The following is a 14,617-nucleotide window of genomic DNA, read 5'->3' as shown; positions in this document are numbered from 1 at the left end:
AGGTACTCCAAGATGTATGACCCTGCCAACTGGCTGGAGATTAACCCGGCTAACGGACAGATTTCCACCATCGCCATTCTTGACCGAGAGTCTCCATATATCAAGAACAACCACTACAACGTTACCTTCATGGCATCTGATAACGGTGAGACACACAGGCTGCGCTGCTGTCCGGCAGTAACCCATCCCCCACATACAGAGGTGGATTGTGTTCACTGTGCCTCAGTGCTCTTTCATTAACTGCACTAGTGCTGCTTCACTGTGGAGTCAGTGTCACAGTGCAGCTCCTGGTGCAGGAAGTGCTACATGGAAACAGCCACGAGCTGCTGTTTGATATTTAAGTAACAAAGCTAACGATACAAACTGTTAACATAGCAGGTTTTTGGCATCACTGATGACATGGTTTTGTTGAATTGTGTAAAATAAATAACTGCTGGAGAACATTACAGTGGTTAAACCACTAATATAACTAACCTGCTAGTATAAAAAGGCTTCCATCTTCCTTATCTTGATAACTACAGTCGGTAGCACAAGTCTGTCACACTCAAACCCCCCAAAACCAGTGTTCCCACTACTGAGTATGTAGGAAGTGCACGCTATGTTCCTCGATGGTGTAGTCGGAGCAGTCACAAAGACTGATGCCAGAGCTAGGACCCACTTTTTAAGCAAACTTGGTTGCAAAGAGGGCGCTGCATCAAAAACTTTATGATTGCTCTGGTTGCCTGCAGTTTGCATCTAGTTTGCATGAAGTTTGCATGTTTGTGTCCAAACATTCACTAACTGCTACACACTCCTGGGAAAGGTGCAACACAAAAACCAAAGATGAAAAATGTTCAAGTTCAGAGTGAAAATGGTTTGAATTTGGTTCACACAGCTTCTGTTCACAGTTACCTCTCAGGGAAGAGTTGGCGAGTGTTTGGGAATAAATCAGATGTTCCATGCAAACGACGTGACAGCGACCACAGTACTCAGAGGCGGTTTTTCCCAGCAGGTCAGGGAATATACATTTCTCCCAGATGGAGGAAGACCTCAGTAGGCTGCATGGGTACATCCCAGTGACGAGGATACTCACTAATTAGTGTAAGCAGCTGAAGCTGTTTCTTCAGGTGAACTGTGGGCAACTGTTGTCTATGCACAGGGCAGTGGATTCACTGGACTAACACCAGCTACTGCTACATAGGCACAGATGGCTGCAGCTGGGCATCAGCAGATTAGCCAACAGGTTAAAGAGCATGAAAATCAGCTGCACCCATCTGTCACGAACCGAATGAATACGTCGAAGAATAAACTTTAATATGGTCAGGTGCACTATTTATTAGAAGAGCACAGTTTTATGGAGGAAATTCAAACCCAGGCTACAAACAGGTTTATTTCTGCTGTAAAGTTGGCTAGTTTCACGCGGGGACTGATTCACTTTTAAAGCCACTTGAGGGACAGACCGCGTGTTTTGGCACTTCTTGCTGAAGTAATCTTGTATTTGATTCATCATAGTTACTGTTTCTCAAACATCAGGCCAGCAGGATGCCCAGTCACATACAGAGCCTGTGAAACTGCTTCAGCATGCTGCCCGTGGTTTACAGAGTTCGGCCTTGTCCTGCGGTGGACACACATCTTCCCCTGTGAGCAACAGATTGTTCCATCTTTATTCAATTATGCTTCACCTCTTGTAGGACTACACAGACGGTCTTGTGGACACAGGACTCTCATTGATTACTAATGGAGATGTTTTCCTGCCTATTTAGTGCACGATTTCCAAAGTCTCCCTTTTGTTTCTGATCACAGTTGTTCTTTATAGCCACAGAAAAGAGAGAAAAGAGGATTCTCTATTCAAAGTGGGAAATTGTTGAAGGGGAATGTCATTCAGCAGCAGCTCAGTCCATGCAGTCCACCATAGACCCCTCTGCACAGAGAAGCCGCTGTGCTCCAGCTTCCTGCTAACTGACTGTCTTAGCACTTTCTCTGCCCTTGTCTCACACACACACACACACGCACACACACACACACACACGCACACACACACACACACACACACATGCACAAAAAGCCCAAACACAGAGACAAACACACAAGCTTGTGCTGCAGTCTGCAGTGTTGGTGGTCACCGTATGTGCACGACCACCAGCTGTTGTTGAACACACTGTAGCTCCTGCTGTGTTCAGTACATTTTTAATCACTGATTAATCAAAGTAAACAATGGCGTATCGTCATGTGTCTCCACACGTTGCTCTGAGCTTCGCGGATCGTTGAGGAGTGTTTAGTCAGACTGGAAGTAAGGACTTGTGGAGGCCTGTTCCCCACAGTGTCACATTAAGCAGCAGTGTAATAAAAGAACACGGCCGGGCCAACATTGAGGCTCACTCATGTGTTTGATTTGTTTTTGCTCACAATGAAGTTTAATGGCACAAAGAGAGAATATACATGCAGGTGATTCAACACCTCTCACTGCTCCACAATCTGCACATGTGCAGTGCTGCATGCACTTTGTTTTAAACTGCATGCGCCAGCACAGTCCTCTGCAAAGTAATATGTCTGATTTATTACAGGAAGCATCATTAGAGTTATTATGTGACTAATATTTCTGTTATTTAGTTTTAGTTGGGCTTTGCAGAGGAAATTGTTCCCACCATGTTTCCTTTGCTTCATGTGGGAAAGGAAAATGAAAAAATCTGCAGATTTCATTTACTTTCCGTGCTGGTTTGCAGGTACCCCCCCTGCCAGTGGGACAGGCACCCTTCAGATTTACCTGACTGACATAAATGACAATGCGCCTCACGTGTTCCCGCCGGAGGTGGAAATGTGTGAGAGGCCGGAGCCCAATGCTCTCAACCTCACAGCCAGCGACCCCGACCTGAGTCCCAATGCTGGACCCTTCGCCTTCGAGCTGGCCAATCGTCCCTCAGATGTACGTCGCAACTGGACTCTGCATCGCCTCAACGGTCAGTACTGCATAATGTTTCCGTTTTTCATTGCACTTTCATTCAGTCTGTCTGTGGGAGGAATTCTTCCAGGATTTCAAGTCGTGCAAATCTCTCAGTGTCAGTCAGAGATCGTGAGATAATGACAGTATCACTTTCCAATAAGCTTGAGAAATTCATTTGCTCTTTCGGTGCCCCGATGGTCCAGTTGTCTCTCTACATATGATAATGAGGCCCAGTAAAGGTCCACGCAATCAGAGCGGCACCCTGTGATGTTAGGCCAAGTCAGGCTGGAGTCACAGAGATGTCAGCGCTGCTGCCTCGGGGTTTGAAGACCGGCATTAGATGATCTAACACCTGATGTAGATGTCATTATTGTGCAGCCAGGTCGCTGCTCAGGTGGAGCTTCTCATCCTGCAGTGCTTGATCTCTCTCCACCTCTGCGGCCTCTTCTTGACTCGTATCATTAGCTGTATGAAAACATCTGTAACAGTTCATTGAGGAAAACTTTACAGTGTGGGCCTGAGCTCTTTTAGTTTTTATGTTTTTGTCGTTCATACATTTATACTGAGAAACACACAGTAGTGATGTGGCTCCAGCTCCAGTCTGCAGCTACAGTCCTTGTGTTGCTCTGCAGCTTTTCCACCTACTACAACCTCTACAGAGCTGTCACCAGCTGCAGTACATCACTGTGGAGTCAGAGTCCATCTGACAGCTGGACAGGAAACTGGAGTTCACCACAACAGTGACCTGCTCGGCTAACAGGGAGGAAATGTAAGACAGGAAGAAGCGGGCTAGCTGGTTAGCAGCAACTGAAGCTCTAAACCAAACTAAAGCATTTCAGACTGTAAAGTGTACTTGTTCTCTCCACCCAAGTGTCTGTGTAGCTTATCATACGTAGCATCATAGAGGGTCAAGTTTGCTTGTTTGTGTTATGCTAACGCCAACGTTAGCTCGCGTTGTCGTAGAGCATGTTGGTGTAATATGATGAAAGCTAGACTTAAACAACTATATAAATAGAAGCCTGTTGTATATGACGTGTGGGTGACTGGAGTTAGAATAGACCTGTCTATAATTAATGCACTCAAAGCCATCAGGCTCTGGACCAGTGAACATAAATACATTTTGTGCAGCAATTAAAACTCTTGTGACACATTTCAGGTATAAAACAAGCGTTTCATCTTTGGAAACATGGTGCAGTTTATCGAGATACTTGCGATTTGCACATTAAACTGTCCGTTAGCACTGCTTTCAAACCATTTGGTCTCTGTTAAGAAACACAGTATAAAGAGGAAAAATCATCATCTTTCTCCTCTTAGCTAAGAGCTCCATCTCACAGTCAGCCCCTGCTTGCTGCACTCTGAATCAAATGTGTGCACTTGCACTTTGTGGCTGGCACTATTTAGAAATAAACATTTTATTCTCCTTTTGACTTAAGTAGTTCAGTAACACAGCACTAAATGAGTTCAAGCCTCGGGTGAAATGTTCTGTTTGGATCCTTGAAAGTAGGTAAGAGGAAGATGCATGAAACTCTTCTCTTTATTTACTGTGGAAGGCTTTTTGCAAAGGAAAAAAGTAAAAACATTTGTTGTTAGTTTGCTACCATAGTTGATCAGCTGGAAACGTTCCCTGTAACCACCTCCAGGAGTCGGGGACAGCGACTCATCTGTATCCATCCCTGTGTCATCGTAGGTGAGCATGCCCAGCTTCGACTGCGGATAGGCTTCCTGGCCAGCGGGCTCTACGAGGTTCCCATCACAATAACAGACTCTGGCAACTTGCCCATGTCCAACACATCCTACCTGAGGGTCAAAGTGTGTCAGTGTGATCACCATGGAGACTGTGTGGACATGGAGCGGATCATCGCAGCTGGACTGGGCACCGGAGCGATCATCGCCATCCTCATCTGCATCATCATCCTGTTAGGTGAGCCCTTACAGCCCGATTCTGTCACGCACACACACACACACACACACTCACACGCTCACACACACACACACACACGCACACTCACACACACACACACACACGCACACACGCACACTCACACGCTCACACACACACTCACACACTCACACTCACACGCTCACACACACACACACTCACACACGCACACACACACACTCACACGCTCACACACACACACACGCACACTCACACGCTCACGCACACTCACACGCTCACACACGCACACACACACACACACACACACACGCGCACACACTCACACACACGCGCACACACACTCACACACACACACAGACACACACACACACACGCGCACACACACACACACGCACACACACACTCACACACACGCACACACTCACACACGCACACACGCACACTCACACGCTCACACACACACACACGCACACTCACACGCTCACACACTCACACACACACACACTCACACACACACACACTCACACACTCACACGCGCACACACACTCACACACTCACACGCACACACACTCACACACACACACACTCACACACTCACACGCGCACACACACTCACACACACACATACTCGCTTAAGTCCCGTTTGGGGTCGCATATCTTAACTCCCCCCCTTTGGGGACACCACTTTCTGTATGGTTTAGAAGCAAGCTGGCAACTCAGTTTTACTCCTCCAAGACCACAGAAATAAAAAATCACTTGAGATTTTAATTTTAAGCAACTTTTGTCCAGACAGTATTTTTACCTTCCCATTGGGGACTTGGAATGTTTAATGTCCCCTTTGGGGTCTTCAGCGATACACAGATAAAAAAAACTATTTTATGCCACTTTTGGGGACCTTACTTCCATTTGGGGTCTTCGGCGACACACACATACACAAACTATTTTATGCCACTTTTGGGGACCTTACTTCCATTCGGGGTCTTCAGCAATACACACATACACAAGTTATTTTATGTCAGTTTTGGGGACCATACTTCCCTTAAAGGCAATTCCTTCAAAGTACAATGTAATGTTAACTACCCAATCTAACAATAATCTAAACAATAATTAAGGTCTCTATTTATCTTGAAGAAATCAAAACTATGTCCAATGTCTCGGCCACAGAACAATTTAAATTTTTGACTGCATTTATTACTACTGTGTTGTTTTGGGAGTTTATATGCACATCATTAATGCAGAGAAACTTGGATAAAAAAAAATCATCTGTACTATTGAGTGTTTGTTACCAGCAAATTGTAAGGCAAGAACTTTGCTTCCAAATATGTTCACTGGGAAGAAGTCCCTGGTCCCCTGTCTTCATCTTGATCCGTTTTCTTGTTCTATTGTGTTTTTGTTGGCTCCATACCTGACAGAAGAGACTCAATCTCATTGCTTGAGGAATCTGGATTTTGCAGATCAATTTTTTTTTTACATTTCAGGCATTTCTCATGATGCTGCTTCAGCTTGGTTAGTCTTGAGTAGATAAACATCAGTTAAATAGGCAAACATTAGACAGTTAAACTAGTTTTTATATTCTATTTAAACTAAAAGAAATTTCTAATTTCACCTATGAATTGTTAACACAGATAATTTGAACACAATTACCAAGAGTTCATTTGATTTTCAGAAACTATCCAAACCTATCATAAAAGATTTAATTTAATTATTAATAAACACACTACTTTAACCTACATTAGAAGCAATCAAAATATCCTTTACATCAGGGCACCAATAAGTACAGTATTAAAGATCTGTGAGTGATAAGACAAGCTGTACGATTTTAGAATGGATATCTTAATTTTAGTTTTCACTGATGTTACGAGTAGATTTAACATGAATAACAAATAGACAAGCGACAATTAAAAACTGCCAAAGAAGATGACTCTTATGACTTCCGGGGACATTTCTAACAAAAATGCACTGCGTTAACCTGAATGAGGACAATCAAAAGGATATACATAAATGAAATTGAATTGATATAGTACCAGAGTACAGTGATCATTAACTGATCGTCATTAACGATCAGTGACCATTAACGGTTTTGTCACTGATCTCAAGGGTAGATTAATACTAAATACAGAAATATACCTCCATTTAAAAATTGCAAAAACATATGCAACAATAGTTATTGGTATACCTGACTCTTATGACTTTTGGGGACGTTTCTAACACAAAAACACTCCGCTTTAACGTAAATGGGGACATTCAATGGGAAACTTTCCTTAGGAAACTGGTTAATACAATAAACTCTGATTATTAAACATCTGCATATGTTAAGGTATGTGTAACTACTTTTCGGATGGATTTCTTTATCTTAGTCCTCATTCTGATTGGTATTTGTTCCGTATTTTTAAATCTTAGACATAGTGAAGGTTTTTTTTTTAACATAACCCTTGCTTGAGTGTGGGGATCATTGATAAATTGTTTACAGACTTCATGGATAGATTTATACTGAAAAAGGGACATGATACTATTTTTAGAAAAAAAAATCCCGCAACATATTCAACTATAGTCATTAGTATGCCATATGCTTATGACTTTTGGGGACGTTTCTAACACAAATACACTCCGCTTTAACCTAAATGGGGACATTCAATGGGAAACTTTCGTTAGGGAACTGGTTAATACAATGAACTCTGATTATTAAACATCTGCATATATTAAGATATGTGTAATGATTTGGGGGATGGATTGCTTTATCTTAGTCCTCATTCTGATTGGTATTTGTTCCATATTTTCAAATCTTAGACATAATGAAGGATTTTACAACAATAACCCTTACTTGAGTGAGGAGATCACTGATAAATTGTTTGTTGACTTTATAGGTAGATTTATACAGAAAAAAGGAACATGATAACATCTTTTAAAAAAAATCCCAAAGCATATCCAACTATAGTCATCAGAATGCCATATACTTATGACTTTTGGGGACGTTTCTAACACAAATACACTCCGCTTTAACCTAAATGGGGACATTCAATGAGAAACTTTCCTTAGGGAACTGGTAAATACAACGAACTCATTACACATACCTCAACATATGCATATGTTTCATAATGAAAACATAACCCTTGCTTGACTGTGGGGATCATTGATAAATTGTTTACAGACTTCATGGATAGATTTATACTGCAAAAAGGACATGATACTATTTTTAAAAAAATTACAAAGCATATCCAACTATAGTCATTAGTATGCCATATGCTTATGACTTTTGGGGACGTTTTTAACACAAATGATTTGGGGGATGGATTGCTTTAGCTTAGTCCTCATTCTGATTGGTATTTGTTCCATATTTTCATATCTTTGACATAATGAAGGATTTTACAACATAACTCTTGAGTGTGGTGATCACTGATAAATTGTTCTCGAACTTCATGTATTGAGTTATACTGAAAAAGGGACATGACACTATTTGTAAAAAACTATACAAAAACATATCTGACTATAGTCATAGGTACAGTGGGGCAAAAAAGTATTTAGTCAGCCACCGATTGTGCAAGTTCCCCCACTTAAAATGATGACAGAGGTCAGTAATTTGCACCAGAGGTACACTTCAACTGTGAGAGACAGAATGTGAAAAAAAAATCCATGAATTCACATGGTAGGATTTGTAAAGAATTTATTCGTAAATCAGGGTGGAAAATAAGTATTTGGTCACCTCAAACAAGGAAAATCTCTGGCTCTCACAGACCTGTAACGTCTTCTGTAAGAAGCTTTTCTGTCCCCCACTCGTTACCTGTATGAATGGCACCTGTTTGAACTCATCATCTGTATAAAAGACACCTGTCCACAGCCTCAAACAGTCAGACTCCAAACTCCGCCATGGCCAAGACCAAAGAGCTTTCGAAGGACACCAGGAAAAGTATTGTAGACCTGCACTAGACTGGGAAGAGTGAATCTACAATAGGCAAGCAGCTTGGTGTGAAAAAATCAACTGTGGGAGCAATCATCAGAAAATGGAAGACGTACAAGACCACTGATAATCTCCCTCGATCTGGGGCTCCACGCAAGATCTCATCCCGTGGGGTCAAAATGATCATGAGAACGGTGAGCAAAGATCCCAGAACCACCAGGACCTGGTGAATGACCTGCAGAGAGCTGGGACCAAAGTAACAAAGGTCACCATCAGTAACACACTACAACGGCAGGGAATCAAATCCCGCAGTGCCAGATGTGTTCCGCTGCTGAAGCCAGTGCATGTCCAGGCCCGTCTGAAGTTTGCCAGAGAGCACATGGATGATACAGCAGAGGATTGGGAGAATGTCATGTGGTCAGATGAAACCAAAGTAGAACTTTTTGGTATAAACTCAACTCGTCGTGTTTGGAGGAAGAAGAATACTGAGTTGCATCCCAAGAACACCATACCTACTGTGAAGCATGGGGGTGGAAACATCATGCTATGGGGCTGTTTTTCTGCCAAGGGGACAGGACGACTGATCCGTGTTAAGGACAGAATGAATGGGGCCATGTATCGTGAGATTTTGAGCCAAAACCTCCTTCCATCAGTGAGAACTTTGAAGATGAAACGAGGCTGGGTCTTCCAACATGACAATGATCCAAAACACACCGCCCGGGCAACAAAGGAGTGGCTCCGTAAGAAGCATTTGAAAGTCCTGGAGTGGCCTAGCCAGTCTCCAGACCTCAACCCCATAGAAAATCTGTGGCGGGAGTTGAAAGTCCGTGTTGCTCGGCGACAGCCCCAAAACATCACTGCTCTCGAGAAGATCTGCATGGAGGAATGGGCCAAAATACCAGCTACTGTGTGTGTGCAAACCTGGTAAAGACCTATAGTAAACGTTTGACCTCTGTTATTGCCAACAAAGGTTATGTTACAAAGTATTGAGTTGTATTTTTGTTATTGACCAAATACTTATTTTCCACCCTGATTTACGAATAAATTCTTTACAAATCCTACCATGTGGATTCATGGATTTTTTTTTCACATTCTGTCTCTCACAGTTGAAGTGTACCTCTGGTGCAAATTACTGACCTCTGTCATCATTTTAGGTGGGGGAACTTGCACAATCGGTGGCTGACTAAATACTTTTTTGCCCCACTGTATGCCGTACAGTATACTTATGACTTTGGGGGTTGTTTCTAACACAAATACACTCCTCTTTAACCTAAATGGGGACATTCAGTGGACAACTTTCCTTAGGGAACTGGTAAATACAATGAACTCTGATCATTAAACACATGCATATGTTAAGGTATGTGTAACTACTTTTCGGATTGATTTCTTTATCTTAGTCCTCATTCTGATTGGTATTTGTTCTGTATTTTTAAATCTTAGACATAATGAAGGGGTTGTTCTTTTTTTTAACATAACCCTTGCTAGAGTGTGGGGATCATTGATAAATTGTTTACAGACTTCATGGATAGATTTATACTGAAAAAGGGACATGATACTATTTTTAGAAAAAAAATCCCGCAACATATCCAACTATAGTCATTAGTATGCCATATGCTTATGACTTTTGGGGACGTTTCTAACACAAATACACTCCGCTTTAACCTAAATGGGGACATTCAATGGGAAACTTTCCTTAGGGAACTGGTTAATACAATGAACTCGGATTATTAAACATCTGCATATATTAAGATATGTGTAATGATTTGGGGGATGGATTGCTTTATCTTAGTCCTTATTCTGATTGGTAACTGTTCCATATTTTCAAATCTTAGACATAATGAAGGATTTTACAACAATAACCCTTACTTGAGTGAGGAGATCACTGATAAATTGTTTGTTGACTTTATAGGTAGATTTATACAGAAAAAAGGAACATGATAACATCTTTTTAAAAAAATCCCAAAGCATATCCAACTATAGTCATTAGAATGCCATAAACTTCTGACTTTTGGGGACGTTTCTAACACAAATACACTCCGCTTTAACCTAAATGGGGACATTCAATGAGAAACTTTCCTTAGGGAACTGGTAAATACAATGAACTCATTACACATACCTCAACATATGCATATGTTGAGGTATGTGTAATGATTTGGGGGATGGATTACTTTATCTTAATCCTCCTTCTGATTGGTATTTGTTCCATATTTTCATATCTTATAATGAAGGATTTTACAACATAACTCTTGAGTGTGGTGATCACTGATAAATTGTTCTCGAACTTCATGTATTGAGTTATACTGAAAAAGGGACATGACACTATTTGTAAAAAACAATACAAAAACATATCTGACTATAGTCATAGGTATGCCGTACAGTATACTTATGACTTTTGGGGATGTTTCTAACACAAATACACTCCTCTTTAACCTAAATGGGGACATTCAGTGGGAAACTTTCCTTAGGGAACTGGTAAATACAATGAACTCTGATCATTAAACACATGCATATGTTAAGGTATGTGTAACTACTTTTCGGATTGATTTCTTTATCTTAGTCCTCATTCTGATTGGTATTTGTTCTGTATTTTTAAATCTTAGACAATATGAAGGGGTTGTTCTTTCTTTTAACATAACCCTTGCTAGAGTGTGGGGATCATTGATAAATTGTTTACAGACTTCATGGATAGATTTATACTGAAAAAGGGACATGATACTATTTTTAGAAAAAAAATCCTGCAACATATCCAACTATAGTCATTAGTATGCCATATGCTTATGACTTTTGGGGACGTTTCTAACACAAATACACTCCTCTTTAACCTAAATGGGGACATTCAATGGGAAACTTTCCTTAGGGAACTGGTTAATACAATGAACTCGGATTATTAAACATCTGCATATATTAAGATATGTGTAATGATTTGGGGGATGGATTGCTTTATCTTAGTCCTCATTCTGATTGGTAACTGTTCCATATTTTCATATCTTTGACATAATGAAGGATTTTACAACATAACTCTTGAGTGTGGTGATCACTGATAAATTGTTCTCGAACTTCATGTATTGAGTTATACTGAAAAAGGGACATGACACTATTTGTAAAAAACAATACAAAAACATATCTGACTATAGTCATAGGTATGCCGTACAGTATACTTATGACTTTTGGGGATATTTCTAACAAATACACTCCTCTTTAACCTAAATGGGGACATTCAGTGGGAAACTTTCCTTAGGGAACTGGTAAATACAATGAACTCTGATCATTAAACACATGCATATGTTAAGGTATGTGTAACTACTTTTCAGATTGATTTCTTTATCTTAGTCCTCATTCTGATTGGTATTTGTTCTGTATTTTTAAATCTTAGACATAATGAAGGGGTTGTTCTTTTTTTTAACATAACCCTTGCTTGAGTGTGGGGATCATTGATAAATTGTTTACAGACTTCATGGATAGATTTATACTGAAAAAGGGACATGATACTATTTTTAGAAAAAAAATCCCGCAACATATCCAACTATAGTCTATGCCATATGCTTATGACTTTTGGGGACGTTTCTAACACAAATACACTCCGCTTTAACCTAAATGGGGACATTCAATGGGAAACTTTCGTTAGGGAACTGGTTAATACAATGAACTCTGATTATTAAACATCTGCATATATTAAGATATGTGTAATGATTTGGGGGATGGATTGCTTTATCTTAGTCCTCATTCTGATTGGTATTTGTTCCATATTTTCAAATCTTAGACATAATGAAGGATTTTACAAATATAACCCTTACTTGAGTGAGGAGATCACTGATAAATTGTTTGTTGACTTTATAGGTAGATTTATACAGAAAAAAGGAACATGATAACATCTTTTAAAAAAAATCCCAAAGCATATCCAACTATAGTCATTAGAATGCCATAAACTTCTGACTTTTGGGGACGTTTCTAACACAAATACACTCCGCTTTAACCTAAATGGGGACATTCAATGAGAAACTTTCCTTAGGGAACTGGTAAATACAATGAACTCATTACACATACCTCAACATATGCATATGTTTCATTATGAAACATATGCATATGTTGAGGTATGTGTAATGATTTGGGGGATGGATTACTTTATCTTAATCCTCCTTCTGATTGGTATTTGTTCCATATTTTCATATCTTATAATGAAGGATTTTACAACATAACTCTTGAGTGTGGTGATCACTGATAAATTGTTCTCGAACTTCATGTATTGAGTTATACTGAAAAAGGGACATGACACTATTTGTAAAAAACAATACAAAAACATATCTGACTATAGTCATAGGTATGCCGTACAGTATACTTATGACTTTTGGGGATGTTTCTAACACAAATACACTCCTCTTTAACCTAAATGGGGACATTCAGTGGGAAACTTTCCTTAGGGAACTGGTAAATACAATGAACTCTGATCATTAAACACATGCATATGTTAAGGTATGTGTAACTACTTTTCGGATTGATTTCTTTATCTTAGTCCTCATTCTGATTGGTATTTGTTCTGTATTTTTAAATCTTAGACAATATGAAGGGGTTGTTCTTTCTTTTAACATAACCCTTGCTAGAGTGTGGGGATCATTGATAAATTGTTTACAGACTTCATGGATAGATTTATACTGAAAAAGGGACATGATACTATTTTTAGAAAAAAAATCCTGCAACATATCTAACTATAGTCATTAGTATGCCATATGCTTATGACTTTTGGGGATGTTTCTAACACAAATACGCTCCTCTTTAACCTAAATGGGGACATTCAATGGGAAACTTTCGTTAGGGAACTGGTAAATACAATGAACTCTGATTATTAAACACACGCATATATTAAGGTATTTGTTCTGTATTTTTAAATCTTAGACATAATGAAGGGGTTGGTTTTTTTTTTAACATAACCCTTACTTGAGTGTGGGGATCATTGATAAATTGTTCTCGAACTTCATGCATGGAGTTATACTGAAAAAGGGACATGACATTATTTTTTAAAATACAATAACTGGTAAATAACTGGAACTGGTAAATACAATGAACTCTGATTATTAAACATATGCATATGTTGAGGTATGTGTAATGATGTGGGGGATGGATTGCTTTATCTTAATCCTCATTCTGATTGGTATTTGTTCCATATTTTCAAATCTTAGACATAATGAAGGATTTTACAACATAGCCCTTACTTGAGTGTGGGAATCATTGATAAATTGTTCTCTGACTTCATGGATAGTTTTATACAGAAAATAGGGACATGATATCAAAAAAAAAAAATACAAAACTATATCCAACTATAGTCACTAGTATGCCATATTCTTATGACTTTTGGGGACGTTTCTAACACAAATACACTCCACTTTAACCTAAATGGGGACATTCAAAATCCTGCAGTTTATTTATGTTTCTTTGTTTCAGAATAATAAATAAATAAATTAAACAAATAGCATAATATTCCTCTTTATAAAGCTTATTTATTTTTTCCGTTTCATTAGCCTCTCTTAATTAACAAGATAATCCTCATTGTTAGCTTGCACATGAAAAACTTAAGGATGCTAATAAACATCCTTTATTATTTTAGAATCATAAAAGCATAAAAAAAATTAAATCCCCTAAAATATTGAATGTTTGGTTCATTCAAACATCCCTTGATGTTTAATCCAAGACGGCTCTGAATGTGTAACTTATATGTGGCTAGCTTTTTCGGGCTAATTAGCTCGAATCTTTTTTTTCCCAAATCATCAAGGGCACATCTAGCAAGCCAGTATTAGCAGTTATTACTAAATAACTTTCTTACATTCAAACAGAAAATGCTGAAACTTTTCAGCAGAACCCTTAAGATATAGGTATAAAAAACTAAAAAAGTTTTAATCACTTTTCATA

The 14,617-nt window shown here is 39.4% G+C and overlaps 1 protein-coding gene across 1 annotated transcript in view; it reads left to right on the top strand.

Annotated features, from left to right (window-relative positions):
* Nucleotides 1–14,617, top strand: part of LOC308396779 (cadherin-2-like) — a 121,638-nt gene that overhangs the window by 79,123 nt on the left and 27,898 nt on the right. Inside the window, exons 11-13 of the mRNA XM_080882337.1 lie at nucleotides 3–145; nucleotides 2,703–2,936; nucleotides 4,608–4,841. Of these exons, the coding sequence (XP_080738463.1) occupies nucleotides 3–145; nucleotides 2,703–2,936; nucleotides 4,608–4,841 (611 nt within the window). The remainder of the gene's footprint in view (nucleotides 1–2; nucleotides 146–2,702; nucleotides 2,937–4,607; nucleotides 4,842–14,617) is intronic.

This window comes from Rhamphochromis sp. 'chilingali' (assembly GCF_963969265.1).
Source record: "Rhamphochromis sp. 'chilingali' genome assembly, chromosome: 5".
Classification (NCBI taxonomy): domain Eukaryota; kingdom Metazoa; phylum Chordata; class Actinopteri; order Cichliformes; family Cichlidae; genus Rhamphochromis; species Rhamphochromis sp. 'chilingali'.
This window is presented reverse-complemented; position numbering and strand designations above follow the sequence as displayed.